The following is a 17,609-nucleotide window of genomic DNA, read 5'->3' on the forward strand; positions in this document are numbered from 1 at the left end:
AAAAAGTACCGAAACAAAAGTTGTAGAGAATTAAATTATCTTTTAAATGAGATCAAAGTTATTGTAGTTCGTTCCATAGGTTTTCGAATAACTGTCAAAAGCCGAAAAAACACTTTTCGGTACATTTGAAAGTGGTTATTAACTGGTTTATTTCAAAACCTATGGAGCGAACTACAATCACTTTGATCTCATTTGAAAGATAATTTAATTCCGAACAAAAAGTTTCCAATATACATGGTAAATTTTATTTTATTTTTAAGTGCTCGTTATCATAAATAATATCAATAATTAATCATAATATCAATATTATTCAAGTGGCATTTTAAGTTTTTAAAAACCTTCTAATACTACAATTTTTAATATTTATTTAAATAATCTTGATATTTAATATTTCATAGTTAGCGAAAGCAATACGCCGGCGCCGCGAGCCTTGGCTCTCGCGCGTCTGACAGCGAAAGCACGTCACGAGTGGACTTAGCCATAATCAATTGCATTAAAAAAAAGATATACAATAAACTTGAATACTTTAAACAAATAAAACAAAGTTTAATTCATATACACACAACATAGCGATATAAAATCAAATTCAAATGTTTTAGATCTCTCACTTTTAAGACTTATAAAAGACTAATAAAATAAGCGTAAAAATTAGAAAAAATTATAACTTGATGGACTAAATATAACGAATCGATGACTTTTTTATCATTTAACACATTTTTAGAAATGTATTAATATATATACGCACCTGCGTTGGTAACACTATGAGTGCTACGCAGATCATAATGACCATGTAAAGTTGCGAAGGCCAAATGTCCGGCACGAAATCTCCATAGCCTACTGTGGAAAATGTCACTACTACGTAGTACGTGCTTTGAAATAGATTCAAATGTCTGTGCCCCGCTCTTTGGAAGTGCTGGATCCCGCATACGCTGAAACAGAAAATTCATCGGATCACTTACGATTAATTAGAGGATGACCACGAGAATATATGGAGACACAGCAGTAGTTTGCATGCGTTCAGCATAAATCTACATCGTCTATAGCTATGTATTGCTGGATTGCAGCTAACGTAAATTCACGCTTTCTATAGTCATGGCGCACTGCAGGGGATGTAACCTGTATTAAATTGCAAGTCGTCGAGAATCGGTGGTCATTTCCCTGATAGGATACGATGACACGAACCTTAATTTAGAACATTAATAATTTCAAGAAAATTCCTTTTTTTACTATTTATAATTGCAGTCTCCCTATAAATTCTAAGAAGCTATTATTCAATTATTATTCAAATATAAATATTTTGAGATTTTTATAGATTTGCCTTTCTTTTTCTCGCGTTTCTTTATCTTTTTTATCAATTTTGGATAGTGTAATGTACACATATATTTCTTTATTTTCTGTGACATCTATTTTATTAAAATCTAATATTTATTTTATTGTAACTTAAAATATTAAAAGATTTTGTGCTTATTATTTTAGATATTAATTGCATTTTAGAAAAAAAAAGGAAAGAAAAAAAAGTGAAAGAGAATTGCATATTATTTACATTTACGTAATAACAGAATAATCAAATTTTCCTTGACATTAATGATTTCAAGAAAATTCCTTTTCTTACTATTTATAATTGCAGTCTCCCTATAAATTCTAAGAAGCTATTATTCAATTATTATTCAAATATAAATATTTTGAGATTTTTATAGATTTGCCTTTCTTTTTCTCGCGTTTCTTTATCTTTTTTATCAATTTTGGATAGTGTAATGTACACATATATTTCTTTATTTTCTGTGACATCTATTTTATTAAAATCTAATATTTATTTTATTGTAACTTAAAATATTAAAAGATTTTGTGCTTATTATTTTAGATATTAATTGCATTTTAGAAAGAAAAAGGAAAGAAAAAAAAGTGAAAGAGAATTGCATATTATTTACATTTACGTAATAACAGAATAATCAAATTTTCCTTGATCCGCAAAATAACACATTATTACGCATACATTTCTCCCACATTACACTTTCATCAATATTATTCGAGCAATTATTTCGCGTAAGCAACCATTTAATGAAGTATTTAATTGTTAGTTTTGATTGTTCTTTTATATTGACAAACTTACAATTGATAAACGTTCCTCTTATCACCAGTTCAATTAATGGATATTAATTGCATTTTAGAAAAAAAAAGGAAAGAAAAAAAAGTGAAAGAGAATTGCATATTATTTACATTTACGTAATAACAGAATAATCAAATTTTCCTTGATCCGCAAAATAACACATTATTACGCATACATTTCTCCCACATTACACTTTCATCAATATTATTCGAGCAATTATTTCGCGTAAGCAACCATTTAATGAAGTATTTAATTGTTAGTTTTGATTGTTCTTTTATATTGACAAACTTACAATTGATAAACGTTCCTCTTATCACCAGTTCAATTAATGCATGACTTGATAGATTTGCAAAAACCATTCAAATTAGCGTAACAAATTACTGCATCGGCTTAATATATCCAATGTCGACTTTCAATCAGAATGAAGAAATTTGCGTTATTCGACGCAAAAGAGAGAATATCCTTTCCTTTCATTGCAATTTTTCATTCGGAGCCTCTTGCAGTAACGAAACGAATTCACAATTAGCTTGATCATTCAAAGCAAGATAAAGCGGCACCCTCGTTCTTTGATTGTAAGAAAATTGATGTAACGGCGCAAAAACAAAAAGAGATTGAATCCGTGGGTTGTCTGGGAAAACCACTGCCAAGTACACCGAACGGCGTTTAAATGGCTGACATCTATTATGCATGCGGCCTCGTTTCTATATCTATATTGATGTGTATATTTGTGCACCTTGTACGTTTTTCCTGACTTCCTCTATATTCGTCTGCGCCACCTCATCATGCTTCCGTTCGACATATCGTGATAGTCGAGCATACCTCATCTCAGATTAATTAACAATAGATAGATCAATTCTATTAAACCATCAATATTGATTTGAGGTATATATATATACCTTTGATATAAACATGTGCAGTACATTTTTTAAATATATTTTATTGAAGATCAAATTGGTCTTCGTCATTAATAAATAAACGTTAATTAATAATTAACAATTAATAATCATTTTGTATCTATATTATAATCTTTACTATGTAATACCATATATAAAAACAGACAATTTTTTGTAATATTTACTGTAATAGTATAGTCTTATCTTGCCATTTGTCAAGTATTTATTAAACTATTGCATTTAAATAATAATACAGATTAGGGATAATATAACGTATTTTCAAACATTATTATATATTTCTAATAAGAACAAAGAATTTCTCTGCTACTTTTTAATAGTAAAAGAGTTATAAAATTCATGTAAATTTAAATAAACCTGTATGTTGATTAATAAATATATTATACTTATGCAATTGCTCAAATTAAATGTGGAACTATCATAATATGCACTTTTGAAATTTGTTTTATATGCGTTTACGAAAATTGCCCAAAACACGAAAAAGCGTTACACTGTGCGAGAGGAAAAATAACGATTTTTTTATCTGCAAACTCAGTTCGTCAGTTTGCCTCGTTTTCTCGTACGAACAAGCAATAATAAAGTTACACATTTTAGTTAAAATTTTTATCGTTTTCAATCCAAGTGTTGTTGTTTGTTAGCAACGAATTTCGCTAACGAATTTCGTCAATTCCGTCATCTGCGTGTGACGGTACCAATTCAATCGAACATTATTTCCCGGAAATAAATGACGTAGTCGAGATGGATTCTTTAGTATCCGTCGAAAAAAATTACTAAAAGTTGTGTATACTTCAAAACTTTATTTTATAAACAAAACAAAATTTTAAATTGTATTCGATAGATAAAAAATTTTTTGAAAACAAAGGACTATGTTTCTCTTAATCAAAAAATCCAAATCTTTAATCTTAATTAATCTAAATATCCAAAATACGAAAATATCAAATATCCAAAAAATAAAAAATATAGAAAGTAATTTGATTTATAATACAATAATAATAATAAAGAAAATAATAAACTTAAATTTACGAATCAGTTTTCTACTTTGCTAGTTATTATGCACTGACATTTTATAATGGAATCAGCTGCAAAACGTTATAAAGCATAATTTATTTTAAAAAAAAATTTATAAAAAATAAGTTGCGTAAAAGTGATAAGCTGTTTGAAACTGGTCGGTGGTTAAGCTTGCAAATGTGACAGCGCATAGCGTGCAATTGAAACTACAGCGTTTATCGTACATACTGCGTTTGCTGCACGAAAGTCAAATGACCTGCTCGCCGATGAAGACAATAATTAAGCATTTTTAGTAACAGAATTGCGTGAATCCCGCGACTACAGCCAGTTTAGACATAGAGTACATATATACAGATAAAAATAACAATAACAGAAAGTATAATATTTCTTTCAAACAATAAAAAATTGAAGAAAGCTCTAATAAATAACACAAAGAACAAGGAGGAAAACGGTTCCTTCCTTAATTTTTTTTAAATTAAATTAAAAAATATATTTAAAAACTCATCACCTACAGATATCGTGATTTATGATTTAGAAAATAATATATCATGTCAAAGATAGAAAAATGGATATTTAAAATTCTTTTATTTTATTTTTAATAAATCGCAATGCAATTTTAAATGCTTCTCCATATCTTTCAACATTTAATTCATTTTATTCTCTAGTTTCTTCGTATCTCAGCTTTAAGTGCGACGACTTTATTCGCTCACACCGTGACGTAGTGTCACGGCGCACGATACTCTACCCGCTCGTCCTTGTCGTAGATAACATAACCGTGCAAGGGCGAGCTAGCAAGTGCGCCGCTCTAGAATCACACCGTAAATAATAAAGTGCCACGATCGATGATAATACCAATCCATCTGCACAAGCTGGTGCGCGATTATTTATTAACATCTGTCCCACATTGCGATCTGGGTCGATCAGGTCTATTTCGTCTTTTTCTCGCTCGTTTTTAACATTATATAGTATAGAGGAACAGCTACTGTTTGCAGCAATTCGTGGTTTAATCGCTTCTGAATATATTGAACTTGTCACAAGTTGATTTTCCAAGATAGAGCTGTATGCATTCCTATAGTTTTACTAAAGATAGCATGTTGCATGTTACATCTAGACTTTAGATACGATCATATGGAGAAAGACGAAATAAGTAAAGATGATTACTTTGAATCAATCTTCTTTTTCTTATCTTTGTCCAGATAAAGTCGCCAATACGTCATAATGATATTTTAATATCCAAAATTAATATATTAATCAATTATTATCACATTATAAAATTTAGATAATATAAAAAAACCTTTAATTTATTCTGAATTATTATATATTTAAGATCAATGATATCATAGTATGTATGCGTGCATATTTATATAATACGGATATCTCGAAGAAGAAAGTAAATATACAAAAAGAGTTTTTTGCCAATATCAAATTTTTTAATATTGCAAATTGCGTAATGCTTCTCATTTTCACCGTAAAATAATGCGCGCGGAAAACGTCACTTAATTTTTAAGAATTTTCAAAATTTTGACTCTTGTATCTGCTAATATTTCGTATTGTTCATTCGATTAATTTTTATATTTGCCGTAAATATATTAAATTAAATCTTTGTTTTACAGCTAGATATTTTCAATAAATTTATCAAATTAATAAAAAAAAACGTTGTCAAAACTTGTCATAATTAGAGGAAATTATAAAATTACATGTCTTAATTATCTAAATTTAATTATTTCATTAGCATTTTGTTATCATTTAGGACTTCTTGATTTTTGCTAATTTTTCAAATGTACATTGAAAACAAGCAAACACTTTCGTGATGTTTTAAATCGTAGAGAGATCACACATGCAAACGATTCATTTACTTCTGCAATTTAAGCTCTTTCTCTCTCTCTCTCTCTCTCTTTCTCTCTCTCTGTTCCTTTTTCTCTTTCTCTTTCTCTGTGCCGTCGTTTATAGATACGACTTCATTAGAAGATTAAACAAGACGAACGGCAGTCATCCACGGCCTGGATTTGTAAATGCGAACTCCTCCTGCGGCTGGGAAACTTTCCTCGTTATTCGGATAATACAATAAGTCTCGCACACCGGCAAATGAAATACGTTCGTTATATAAACTTAAATAAGTGATACGCGCAAATACTATGATGGAAAAAACTTCATTACGGGTGTCATGATTCAAGTTTGTACCAAAATATCAATTCACGATTATCTGCGTGTTTTCTTACAAAGTCGTAATATTTAATAGATATATTTTGAGATAATGATATACTACATACGTATGTTATAATTTTACCATCTTCTTTATTCGGATTTACGATAATTTTATAATTAAAATTAATTTGTATAAATTAAAAATATGTTAAGTATTATATTAAGTAATTACTTTGATAAAAATAAGATTTCATATATAAAATAATTTTTGCATCAAAGTAAAGAGAGGTCAAAATAAATAACTGATTGTTGAGAAAACAATTTTTATCAGTCACAATTTGGGGTTTTTCAATTTTTAAGATTATTAAAGAACATTCTACTATTTTGTTTACTATACATCATGAGTAAAATATTAATAATTTGATCTATATAACAAGCAGAAGATGAGAATTAGTATCGATTCTTTTCAAAAAATATTAGAACTGTAGCTTTTGTTTGAACCAGATCATTGTGAAATTACTGTCCTGCATATGGCACATAAAATTATGCTAGATTGCTCATAAAATTAATATAAAATTTATTCGTAAAATCATCTCTTCTCCATTGGATTCTAATAAATTACGCACATCTGATTTTATATTTGCGCAGCGATGTGTGAGAACTGTTTCATACATTTCAATTATTCCATCGAAATATGTAGAAGAAATAGTGAGCGTGGGTTTGAAATCACGTGCAAATAAAACAAATGAGAGCAATATTGAGAGAAATACGAAATGGTCACGGGCGCGACAATTTACCGTAATTCATTCATTCTAATAACAAAGCGAATAGTACCGATCGTCGCGGTTTATTGTTGATTGAATATAGGAAAGCAAAATTGATATTTGCGTGGACACATATGTCAATTTAATATTATCCTTTCAAATGTGAATCTATTTACAATTAAAGTATTATAATGTTTATTGTTATTAAGCTTACATAACCGTAATTCATCTTTCAATTAACACAATTTTAACCAATAATTTGATATAATTATGCTACTATCATTGCGTGTATATGTATTTTTTTTACAAAATTTGTGAGAAATATGAAAAAATAGAACGTATACGCATTTATTTTATAATTAAATAACTTATTTAACCAAATCAAAAGAATGCGCAGCGATTTATTATAAATAATAATCGATTAAAAGTTCAAGATTGTTAGAATAGTCTTCAATTAATTTCCTCAAAAATGGGACTTATTTTATATATTTTACTCTTTGACCGCTTGCTATCATATAACTTATTATTTTTTAATTTTTTTAACACTGAAGAGAGACCAATGGAGGACTGAAATGCCTGTCCTTTATATTTTATAATTTTGATTTTAATTGTGACTTTTATAAGTCAGATTTTATTAATTTATATGTAGTGCTTTAGTTCTTTAATTTATTAAATGTGGTTTTTGTTTTTTAAATTTGATTATATGTTACTGACATCCGTTAATTGCTTTTTTTGCTCCTTTTGATTTTGTTTTGTATAAATATTGACCTTTTCAATTATATCTCTCTTAAACGCGGGTTAGCAAGTGTGACTAGCGTCCAGAACCTAATTTAATGTCGGGGTTAGCAGTCACGTTTGGCGTCCAGACCCACGAGAACTTTTTTCATTAACTCCATCCTGGTAGTAATAATAGTAACTCTCATTATTAAGATTATTACACCAATATTTTCAAATTTGTTTCATTGATTATTTAATTACTTTACTCGACTCAAAATTAAAGCTGTTTCCTTTGATTAACCTTAACATGTTACTAATCATTGCGTGGGTTTCCCAGTGGAAATAATCTCAGCGAAACGTTTAAGTACGCGGGCAAAACACGCTCGGAATCATCAAGATCGACTTATTCGAAAGCTCCTGGCTCGGGCGTTCGCGGATCCTCGCATCAAAATAGATTATAAAAGACTTAACTTAGATGCTGATTCTTTTCTTTCACGGTTAAAAACCCTCTAGTTAATTTACACGAAACACACAATACAGAACCTCTCTCTATTTCTTCTCCTAATTTAACTCTTAATTATTTTCCTATATCCTCTCCTCAATGTTTTTCCTCTGCTTCTTCCAACCATTCTGCCTTCAAGAATTTCTACTCCCTTTTTCTTACCCTCACTTAGTTCTTAATTTTCATCTATATCCTCCTCTAAACATTTTTCTTCTGTTTCCTCCAACCATTCTCAGCCTTTAAGGATTCCTACTCTCCCTCTTCCTTCCACCAACTACAGTCCTCGTCGAAATTACTCTCTCCTGCCCACGATTATTCTTGATAATTTCCCCTCTTCTTCCTCCCCACGAGTCGAGCAATCTTCAAGGAGAATCGTACAATCTTGAGGAAGCACTTAACAACTTCGCAAATGAGTTACCTGACCTCGATCGCAGGATTTCGAAGGGAAATCAAGTAATTCCGAAAAAGAGTCGAATAATCGTGAAGAGGAGTCCCACTAGAATCTCTTCAGGTATCTCTTAAAACAATTCCTCCCTCTCGACTAGCCTATTTCTGAGAGCGTATATTGTATAGGCCTCGGTCCTGTTGACCTAGAGCAACTCCATAAGGTCCTCATCGAAAACCCACCTTACGCCAGTATACCATGGTATACCTATCCAAGCGCTCTGGAGGAAATTTCTTCCCTCCACTATTCAATTTAAAGAAAAACCATAATTCCTTTTTCCTCTCACATTTTTTATATATAATTTTTAAAATAACTATTTATTGTAAAATACCAATCAGAACTTAAAGTTTAGATCTCCCTCTCCAGTTCTGGTTGATGCCTCGCGTACGATTGTAACATATGCGAGAAACACATTTACTCAATTACACACTTATACATACATAAATTAAATAATAGAAATATAAAATGTGTAACCACGATAATAATAATCAAATATTGTAATCTATCGTATTATCCCATTTAAATTTAAATAAATAAATATAAATTTTAGTAATTCAAATTCGAGTTCATTTAACCCGTTCTTTTTCTAGAATTTCAAAATCCTACGAGATCCCGTCCTGCGTAACAAAGATTCAGTTCCTTTATTGAAAAGGGACCACCGAGCAAACGGTCTATTGACAGAATAAAAGCGACTTTTCCCTGACTCTTCTCTCCTTGAGTCCGAACGTAACAATTATAAAATTAAATAAAAAATTAAAATTTTGGCAATATTAAAATTAAAGATATTAACTATATATTATGTTTGTTTTACAATTATGTTCTTTTTACATTTACATAAATGGTACTGCTAATTAATATGAAATCAAACTCTCTCTCTCTCTCTCTCTTGAGTTACATAAATTATTCAAGTATGCAAATGCATATCGAATTTATACGTGTATTATCACAATAAAACTTTAATAATTAGACGTCTAACGGTGTGCCAAACATTTACATTGACTAACTAAAGTTTATTTCCTTATAACAATATCGTCCAAGAAACTTGGCCATAATTGCTGCAATAAGTAAATGTTGACTTTAATTCAATAAACAGTCAACGGCATTCAGTAAACAACAAGAACAGACGGAAAACAATGTTTGTAAAAACTGCATTCTTATATAATATATTCATATATGTATATAATGTATAAATCTTTTAAGATTTGCCACGCAATGCTTTAAAACTGTCGCCATATCACTTGTCTAGAACCTTTTATCAGTTCCAAATCTTGGGATATTAAATAACTACAATCTTTTAAATACAAATGTTTGAAATTATGTGACTTATATAGAGTGTATATTAAAATGAGAGAACGTGAATTAAAATCTTCTAATTATATGTAATAATAATCATTTTTATTTAATTTTGGAACAATATATTCTTGAAAGTATAACTATGTAACAAATCATTTTATTTGAAAGTACTCACCTAGTAAAGACAAGGCACAGTAACGTAGCACTAAGGATCATCAGCTGCTGACTCAATGCCGATTGGGACTTCTGCATCGCCCTGTGTAGATCGTTCTGAAATATCATTAACAATTACATTGACTGTGAATCAAAGAATAATATTTAAAAAAGACGATTTGTCGTCCTCAAGGGCAATAAAAAAACCATTTAAAATTCACAAAGAAAATATATTAATAATAATAGAAAAAATGATTGTAGACTCGTAAAAGTTGACTCGAAACATTAAGATAAATCTTTCAAAGATTTTTTCATTTCTCTTGAAAGCAAGAAACACCTTTTTAACATTGTTTTTTAAGTTTGACATTAATTACAATATACGGTCAGCATAAGCGAGCTACTTACGAACATATTCTCCAGGGAGTGTTTCGCCAACCAGCAGTTTAAGAACACCGGAATAAACAAATTTCTCATTGGTGGGTATAATAACTGCGAACATAATATATCAATATCTTCAATTATACTATCTACACGTTTATCATTTCCGTCTGTTATAAATTGTGATTAACATATTGAATATTTAATGCTTTGCAAACTTGTTGCGAAATCGATTCGCTCTGTTTAATCGTGTTCTAATTTCTCAAGAAAATAGCTTTATGTTTTAAATTATTTGTTTCAATTTCATTGTTTTATAAATTAATTTTTTATTAAAAAATAAAATGTGATATTTGTGTGCATATATCACGTTTATGAAAAACAAAATTATATTGTTAATATAAGTCAAAAAAAAAAAAAAAATATGCTACATTTAAAAAAAATTCTTTTTTTCGTATTTTCATCAGGTTAAAAGTTTGAAAAATATCAAAGATAGAGTTCGAGAAATTACAAAACAAATTCTTGCATATGTATGATTGATTTTCTTTAAAATAATTTCTTTGATTTTCGCGTATGTTCAATTAAGAAAATGTTATTATAAAAATCTTTGTTACTTTAATAATTAATATTAAATGCATATTAAATAAATAAATATAATAAGCAGAATCTAAGAATGTAATATTATTTATGTTGCAATCTTAAGTTAATTCGTGTGTGTTGTGAGTGATATTTGTTCTTCTTATAAATACTATTATATTATTTTAGGATTACTTTAGTTTTTTAATAAATATATCTTTCACATTTTTATCATATTGAAGACGTTTAAAGAAGAGTTAAATTATCGACTTATATAACTAGTTTACATATGAATAACACTGCGTAATCCATAATTAATGAGGTTAAACTAGTTTAATTTTCAAGCGCAATAACGAATGCACGTAACGTCGTTACGTACTGTCCACTGTGAGATAAAGGTTATTCGCTATGGGACATGCAAAAATCGATACATCATAACCGTACACAGTTTGTCGCGAGTAAGGTTTGTGTATATTTTCCCGAGGAAATGTTTTAATATACATATATGTTACTTTTAAACCTTTTTCTATATTTTTTATATCATGTTAGTTTCTAATTACCGATCCCAATAACCATAATCAATTAGATTATGTGTGCTATGTATAATAATTCTAAGATTATTTTATATTAATAAACAGAGATAATACATGCTAGAAATAAATATAATAAAAATTAATTATTATAAAGACAATCAGAAACGTTATATAATTATTATTTTTAAAAATTTGTAATAATATATAGTTTTATTTTGTATATTTTTTAATTTATATTAAATTGTGTGTATATATAAAATTTTCAGCGTATCAGCGGTTTTACAACTTTTTATATGCAAGCGTACAACATTTAATGTAAAAATAATGAAAGCCTGCTGAAGAATTTTATATCATTAGCAATATACATTGTCTTTTGTATATAAAATAAAAATAAATTCCAAAAATTTATAGAATTAAAAACACATAAATTTCCCTTAAAAACTTACCGTTATTGTAAATGGGATTGTGTTGACCAGTTCCAGGATGAAGTGAAAGGATAGAAGCTGCTGCCAGACATTTCCCTGTGAACATTACGAGGACAGCTCAACATACCCAGCGACAATTTTATCAAAGTAGGAACTGTGAATAGCGTTCCAAAAGTAAACGTGCGCTTCGCCGTCCTGCATTTTCCAATCCCGTAAAAATGTTATGAAAGCAAACACGGATTAATAAATTTGAGAGATGCACGCGATTTATTTTTGAATTGCTGTTTATTTTTATTTATTATCGTAAACCATTTTGCGTGGCTAACAACAAGTTTAAAACACATACATACGTGTATATATATACAATAATGTACGCATGCGAGTGCATATGGTCAACAACTCATCCATAATATTTCAAAAACTGCATTGCTTTATATACATTAATTACTATTAGGTTAAACACACAATTTATTTAATTATTATTATTTCTTTGAAAGAGAGACTTTATACATATATTATATATATTCGGTACTTTATTTAATCGTTAAAATAGAGGAGAATTTAAGACCGCTTACAACACGATGCGATTGAGTATAAAAATAGATAATAAACAGGCGCAACGTTAAAAGAATTAATCGGAAGAATTATATCTTACAGATTGCTTTATAAAAAATGTAATTTACCGCATCAGCGCCAGTGTTAATTAACTTTAATCGTGAGACAGAAACGAAGAATACGAGCGTAATCAAATCAGGAACTTCTTCGTCTCATCTAGCTCGCCGGAACTGTTGACTCGATGTACTTTCTCCTGTGCACTTTGTCGAGAACGTGACGTGCATATTACATTTTTGCATAAACCGCGACCTTTCATCATATTATACGTCTCTTTGACGTTAACGGCTGACTTTTTATCTCGATAAAACTTTCGCATTCATAGTTAGTAAGTTCTTAATTAGAATAGAAAGTATCATCTTCATTTATATTTACATACAGTAGGATCTTCTTACGAGAAAAAACAAATCTTGTCGTACCGCCAAACTAACATGTTGTTTATCAAAACTTTTAGAATTCTTTATATAATTTATTATAATAAAATGTTATAACTATGTCTCCATTATTTCAATTTTTATATAAACAAAAATTAAAAGATAAAATTCAAATTCTAGACATTTTGTGTATCTTACATATTCTGCCATAAAGACTAAATAAAAGTAACAAAATCATAGTTAAAAAATAGCACTTAATTAATTAATTAATTTTAAATAATTTTTATTTTTTAATAAAACTTTTTAAAATTTAAATAATTAAATACTTTAAAAATTAAATAGTTAAATAATTAATTAAACATTAAAAAAATAATAGTTAAAAATAATTTGAGGCTATATATGTATATGTATAATATATTAAAAAATAAAAAAATGACATCCTCAAGTAAGTTTTGTTAAAAAGTATTGATATATATATATAAATTAATAAAAAAATCATAATTAATAAAAAATACGAGGAACATGTATGCAACGATAAATATCAGAGAAGTATAAAACTCGAATTTTAGTACATACCTATATCTAAGGAATAAACTACTGGCATGTAAACATTAAATTTGTCGCGCTAATATCTTGTTATATCAAGTAGTGTATAATATTAAATGCCTTTAATAAAAGTTTTACAAAATTTTGATTAAGGAGTATTTACTACGATAAGTTTTCATTACGGCTGCTATCACAATACGTTTATAACTTGTCCTGTATAAAATAATCTAAATTTATACTAATATATATACATTATATTTTAAGAAATGCATACAGCGCATACAGCTACTATTAAACAATATTCATTTATGCAAACGTTCTAAAATTCTAAATAATGGCGCGTCTTGAAATACTTTCTAATTACCATCTCGTTTTATCATGAAATATTCAACAGCAATCAACATTGCGTATATCATACTATAACTTCACGATAAAGACTGAACATGTGTTAAGTTTATTCCTACCAGCTTTTTAAATAGCAAAACATATCTATAATAAATGCATTAGTTTCACGACATACATATACAATGCTATCCTATTTTTTCCCTTTATCTAAACAAATTATCTTGAAAAATTTCTTTCACGTTATATATATTTTCCGTACAAACTGAGTTATTAACCTTTTTACCTTACACTAGATATTTAATAGAGAAAACGTAATTTTGCATACTATTGTGATTATAATTAAATACTCATTTAGACAGAAATAAACCTGAAAACACACTGAATTTTATTTTACTGAGAGAGAGACACATAATTTGTTCTATTCTTTTAAATTATCCAACTTAAGAAGACATATAATATTTAAGATATAATACTTATATCTTATTGCATAAATCTGTTTAAGACATAATTTACGATAATTGTTATTCTAATTAAAATATATTGTTATATGTTTAATAATAAAAATAATTAATTAATCAAAAATTAAATTTTATTAACTTATTAGATTTTTACGTTCTACTGTTAATGCATATTATAACATGTTACAATGCCATTGTAATTACTTTTCTGGATGTCGCTTTTGTAGGCATAAAATTTTGGACTTTCGTGAAATTCTCAATATAAAATTCCTTAACTTTTGTTTTACATAAACAAAATTAAGTTATGTTCAGATTGCTGCAAGCGGAACGACCAATTTATAAAAGCCGCAAGGGATGCAGTCCACTGCAGTCTGATGCAATCAAACCAATGACGCTACGCAAAGTGTCCTAAACGATCATCGATCCTACTTCTCTCTTCTTCAATCCCTTCCCTTCGACACGATAAAAAATTATAACGAAAAATTTCCGCACGAGGTACACGACATTTTTATCGGATTACTTTAATCTAAAGAACTCGCATTTTTTCGCTATAAATCTTGCATCTTTAAAAGCAAGTTGAAATTCTTTTGAAAAAATATATCGGATTAACCATATGTGTGTACAGATATGCGTGGTTACACCCCAAACAATTTCGACTACATCATGCAAACGATTAAGAAAGGATCGCAGAATCTGCTGCTGTATCCTGACGAGGGATTCCTTCGAGTAGGTAAATTTTCATTTATATGCGGTTCTCATACATATCTGCTTTCCCCCTTATAGCGACATATCTGTTTCAAATTTCATAACAGATGTGTTTAACTTTATTTAATAAACTTTTAAATAATATATTCGGACAATCTAATTACGCTACACATATCGTTACCGTCACATATTTAATAATAAAAACTGCATAGTTCGTGTATTACTGTTAATAATAATGATGTATACGCGAACTATTTATTTTGAGAGAAATATGATTTATGTTAAAGTGCAATCTTTTCTCTCTAAAGTTACAAATAAGAAATTTAAATACATAATTAATAAAAATACCATAAGTTTTATAATAAAAAAATTCCGTAAATTTTGTTCACTCTGTTTATATTTTAAATGCAAATGTATGTTACATTGAAACCTCACGAAAGCAATTTTCCTATATCTACAAAAATTACTTTATTGTAATCTACTTTGTGTAACTTGTTTTCTATATTGACTTCAAGATGCATCAACTTCCGAGCGCAATCACCGTCGCTATGTTGCAGACAAAGCCTTTGAGACGGAGGTGCGAGCAAAGAATCTCAAGAAAAACATAAATCTTGTACGCCACCCTACTGACGCTTTTCTTTTGTGATGCGTTGGTCTTTAATATTACATGGACTACTACATTTTTATACACAAGCGTGGAAATGAATAATTCTATTCAGCAGTTTTTAATACCACTAAAAATACAAAAAGACGATATATGTAAGAAAGTTAAGAAGATGTAAAATATGAATAAATAGCACAAAATTGACTTGATTAAAAAATGTTTGATTAATTAAAATCTGTTTAATACGTTTCCGAAATATATTTATATTATAATATTAACATAAAATTTATATCTTTATGTGTGCTTAGAGTTAAAAAATCTCCATATCCTTTTTGCTCAGAGAAAATTCTAATTCAAGATAATTTTGATTTTAATCTAATTGATAGCCAAGCAATATATTTATATAATACTACATCTTTATTATTATTATTTTTCTATTAATGACTAAAATAATATGTACTTATCCATTTATATTAATATTATTTAATAAGATATTATATTTTGATCCTATGAATTAATTACAAATAAAAATCTTGAATTCTTTGCATTATTCTTTCCCATATGTTTTCATCTTCTCATCTTCTTATGAAAAGAAATCATCAGTGCTTAAAAGAGAAATTGACAATGCGACGACTGCGCTGCAATAAGGCATCAATAGTGCTAGGATATTGGGAAAGCAGAGATGCACTGATTGTGAGATACTTTTATTAATAAAGAGTCTCTGCAAGCAGATCGCGTTTTTTTTATTCATCGTATCAAACGCAAATGTATATATAGTTTATAGTTTCGCAGAGACTGCATCCAGACGATAGCTGAATAAATCTTTTTGAGAATTCCATAACGATTAATATCCGCTTTTGGGATTTATAAACTAGCGGTTATGTGTTGACGGATGCAATTTAAGATAATACACTAACAAAAAAAGAACAGAGTATGAATTTAATATCTGTTCGACTTCATTTTGATAGCTTAGAAACTAGATTTTTCATATCTAGTATATGGGATAGAAACGCTTCTTGTAATGCAATTTTTAATAATAAAAAAGATTCGAGAAAAGTCGCGGAAAATAATCTTTTAATAAATTAGCATAATTAAATATTTGTATAATGTTCAATTTCAATAAAATTATTTGTTATTGTTTTTAAACGAATGAAAGAAGAAAAGTTCTTATTTAATATTCAATAACTTTCAAAATTTGAGTAATGATGAAGTGAATATACATATAATTCTTCTTTTTCTGTTTCTTATCGTATCTACGTGCGCAAAGAAATTTAAGAAAATTTACGTCATCGCACATTATACTTAGAGATTGGTTTTGAAATGGATTTTAAAAATCTGCTTTTAGTGAAATGAATTCACAGTAGAGTGAATTCACGCAATACTCAACTTTAATTGTCTAATTTTGCCATGGAACGTAAAGTAATCCGGAGCGCAGTCATGCAGTTAACGACGACTTTTTATTACAATCCATTTGCGACGCCTCCGTTTTCTCCCGGAATCCGGTAAAAGAAGACTCTAAAACTTTGCAAATCGAGAATGACGGGAATGGCGGAAGCCAACGCGACGGAAGGGAACGAGAGGCGACCGGAGAGAACGGCAAACGTGCGCGACAATCTGCATATCTGGAACGTTCTATAATCAGTCATGAGCCGGATTATATAATCCACTTCCCTTGCGGGATGATGGACCCGCGATTACACGTGACACGACCGATGCCATCGCATCGCGTAGCGCTGATGTTGCGCCCGCGTATGACCCCGCTAATTCGAGAATCCGGCGGATCCCCCGAAGGAGTTTCGACATCGAGTCCCTTTACGACTCGTGGCTAAATTCATAAACAAGGGAGCTTGATGCGATTTTGCTCGAAGCGCTCTGTTGCTGCCAACCCAAGGTGGCTTTTGCAACCACAACATCAGCAAAGCCACCTTATGCTTGCATGTAAGACACACCAAGAGATGTCAGAATTTATATATAATAATATAGAATATTAATACTTTTAATTGTACAATCT

At 29.1% G+C, this 17,609-nt stretch overlaps 1 protein-coding gene across 1 annotated transcript in view; it reads right to left on the bottom strand.

Moving 5' to 3' along the window:
• The window catches only part of LOC115245682, a 145,125-nt gene that overhangs the window by 50,244 nt on the left and 77,272 nt on the right, over nt 1-17,609 (bottom strand). Inside the window, exons 5-8 of the mRNA XM_029824106.1 lie at nt 11,976-12,050; nt 10,451-10,534; nt 10,068-10,162; nt 746-929 (exon numbers count right to left, since the gene is read on the bottom strand). Of these exons, the coding sequence (XP_029679966.1) occupies nt 746-929; nt 10,068-10,162; nt 10,451-10,534; nt 11,976-12,050 (438 nt within the window). The remainder of the gene's footprint in view (nt 1-745; nt 930-10,067; nt 10,163-10,450; nt 10,535-11,975; nt 12,051-17,609) is intronic.

Source organism: Formica exsecta, unplaced genomic scaffold (assembly GCF_003651465.1).
Source record: "Formica exsecta isolate Colony F162 unplaced genomic scaffold, ASM365146v1 scaffold125, whole genome shotgun sequence".
In the NCBI taxonomy this organism is placed as follows: domain Eukaryota; kingdom Metazoa; phylum Arthropoda; class Insecta; order Hymenoptera; family Formicidae; genus Formica; species Formica exsecta.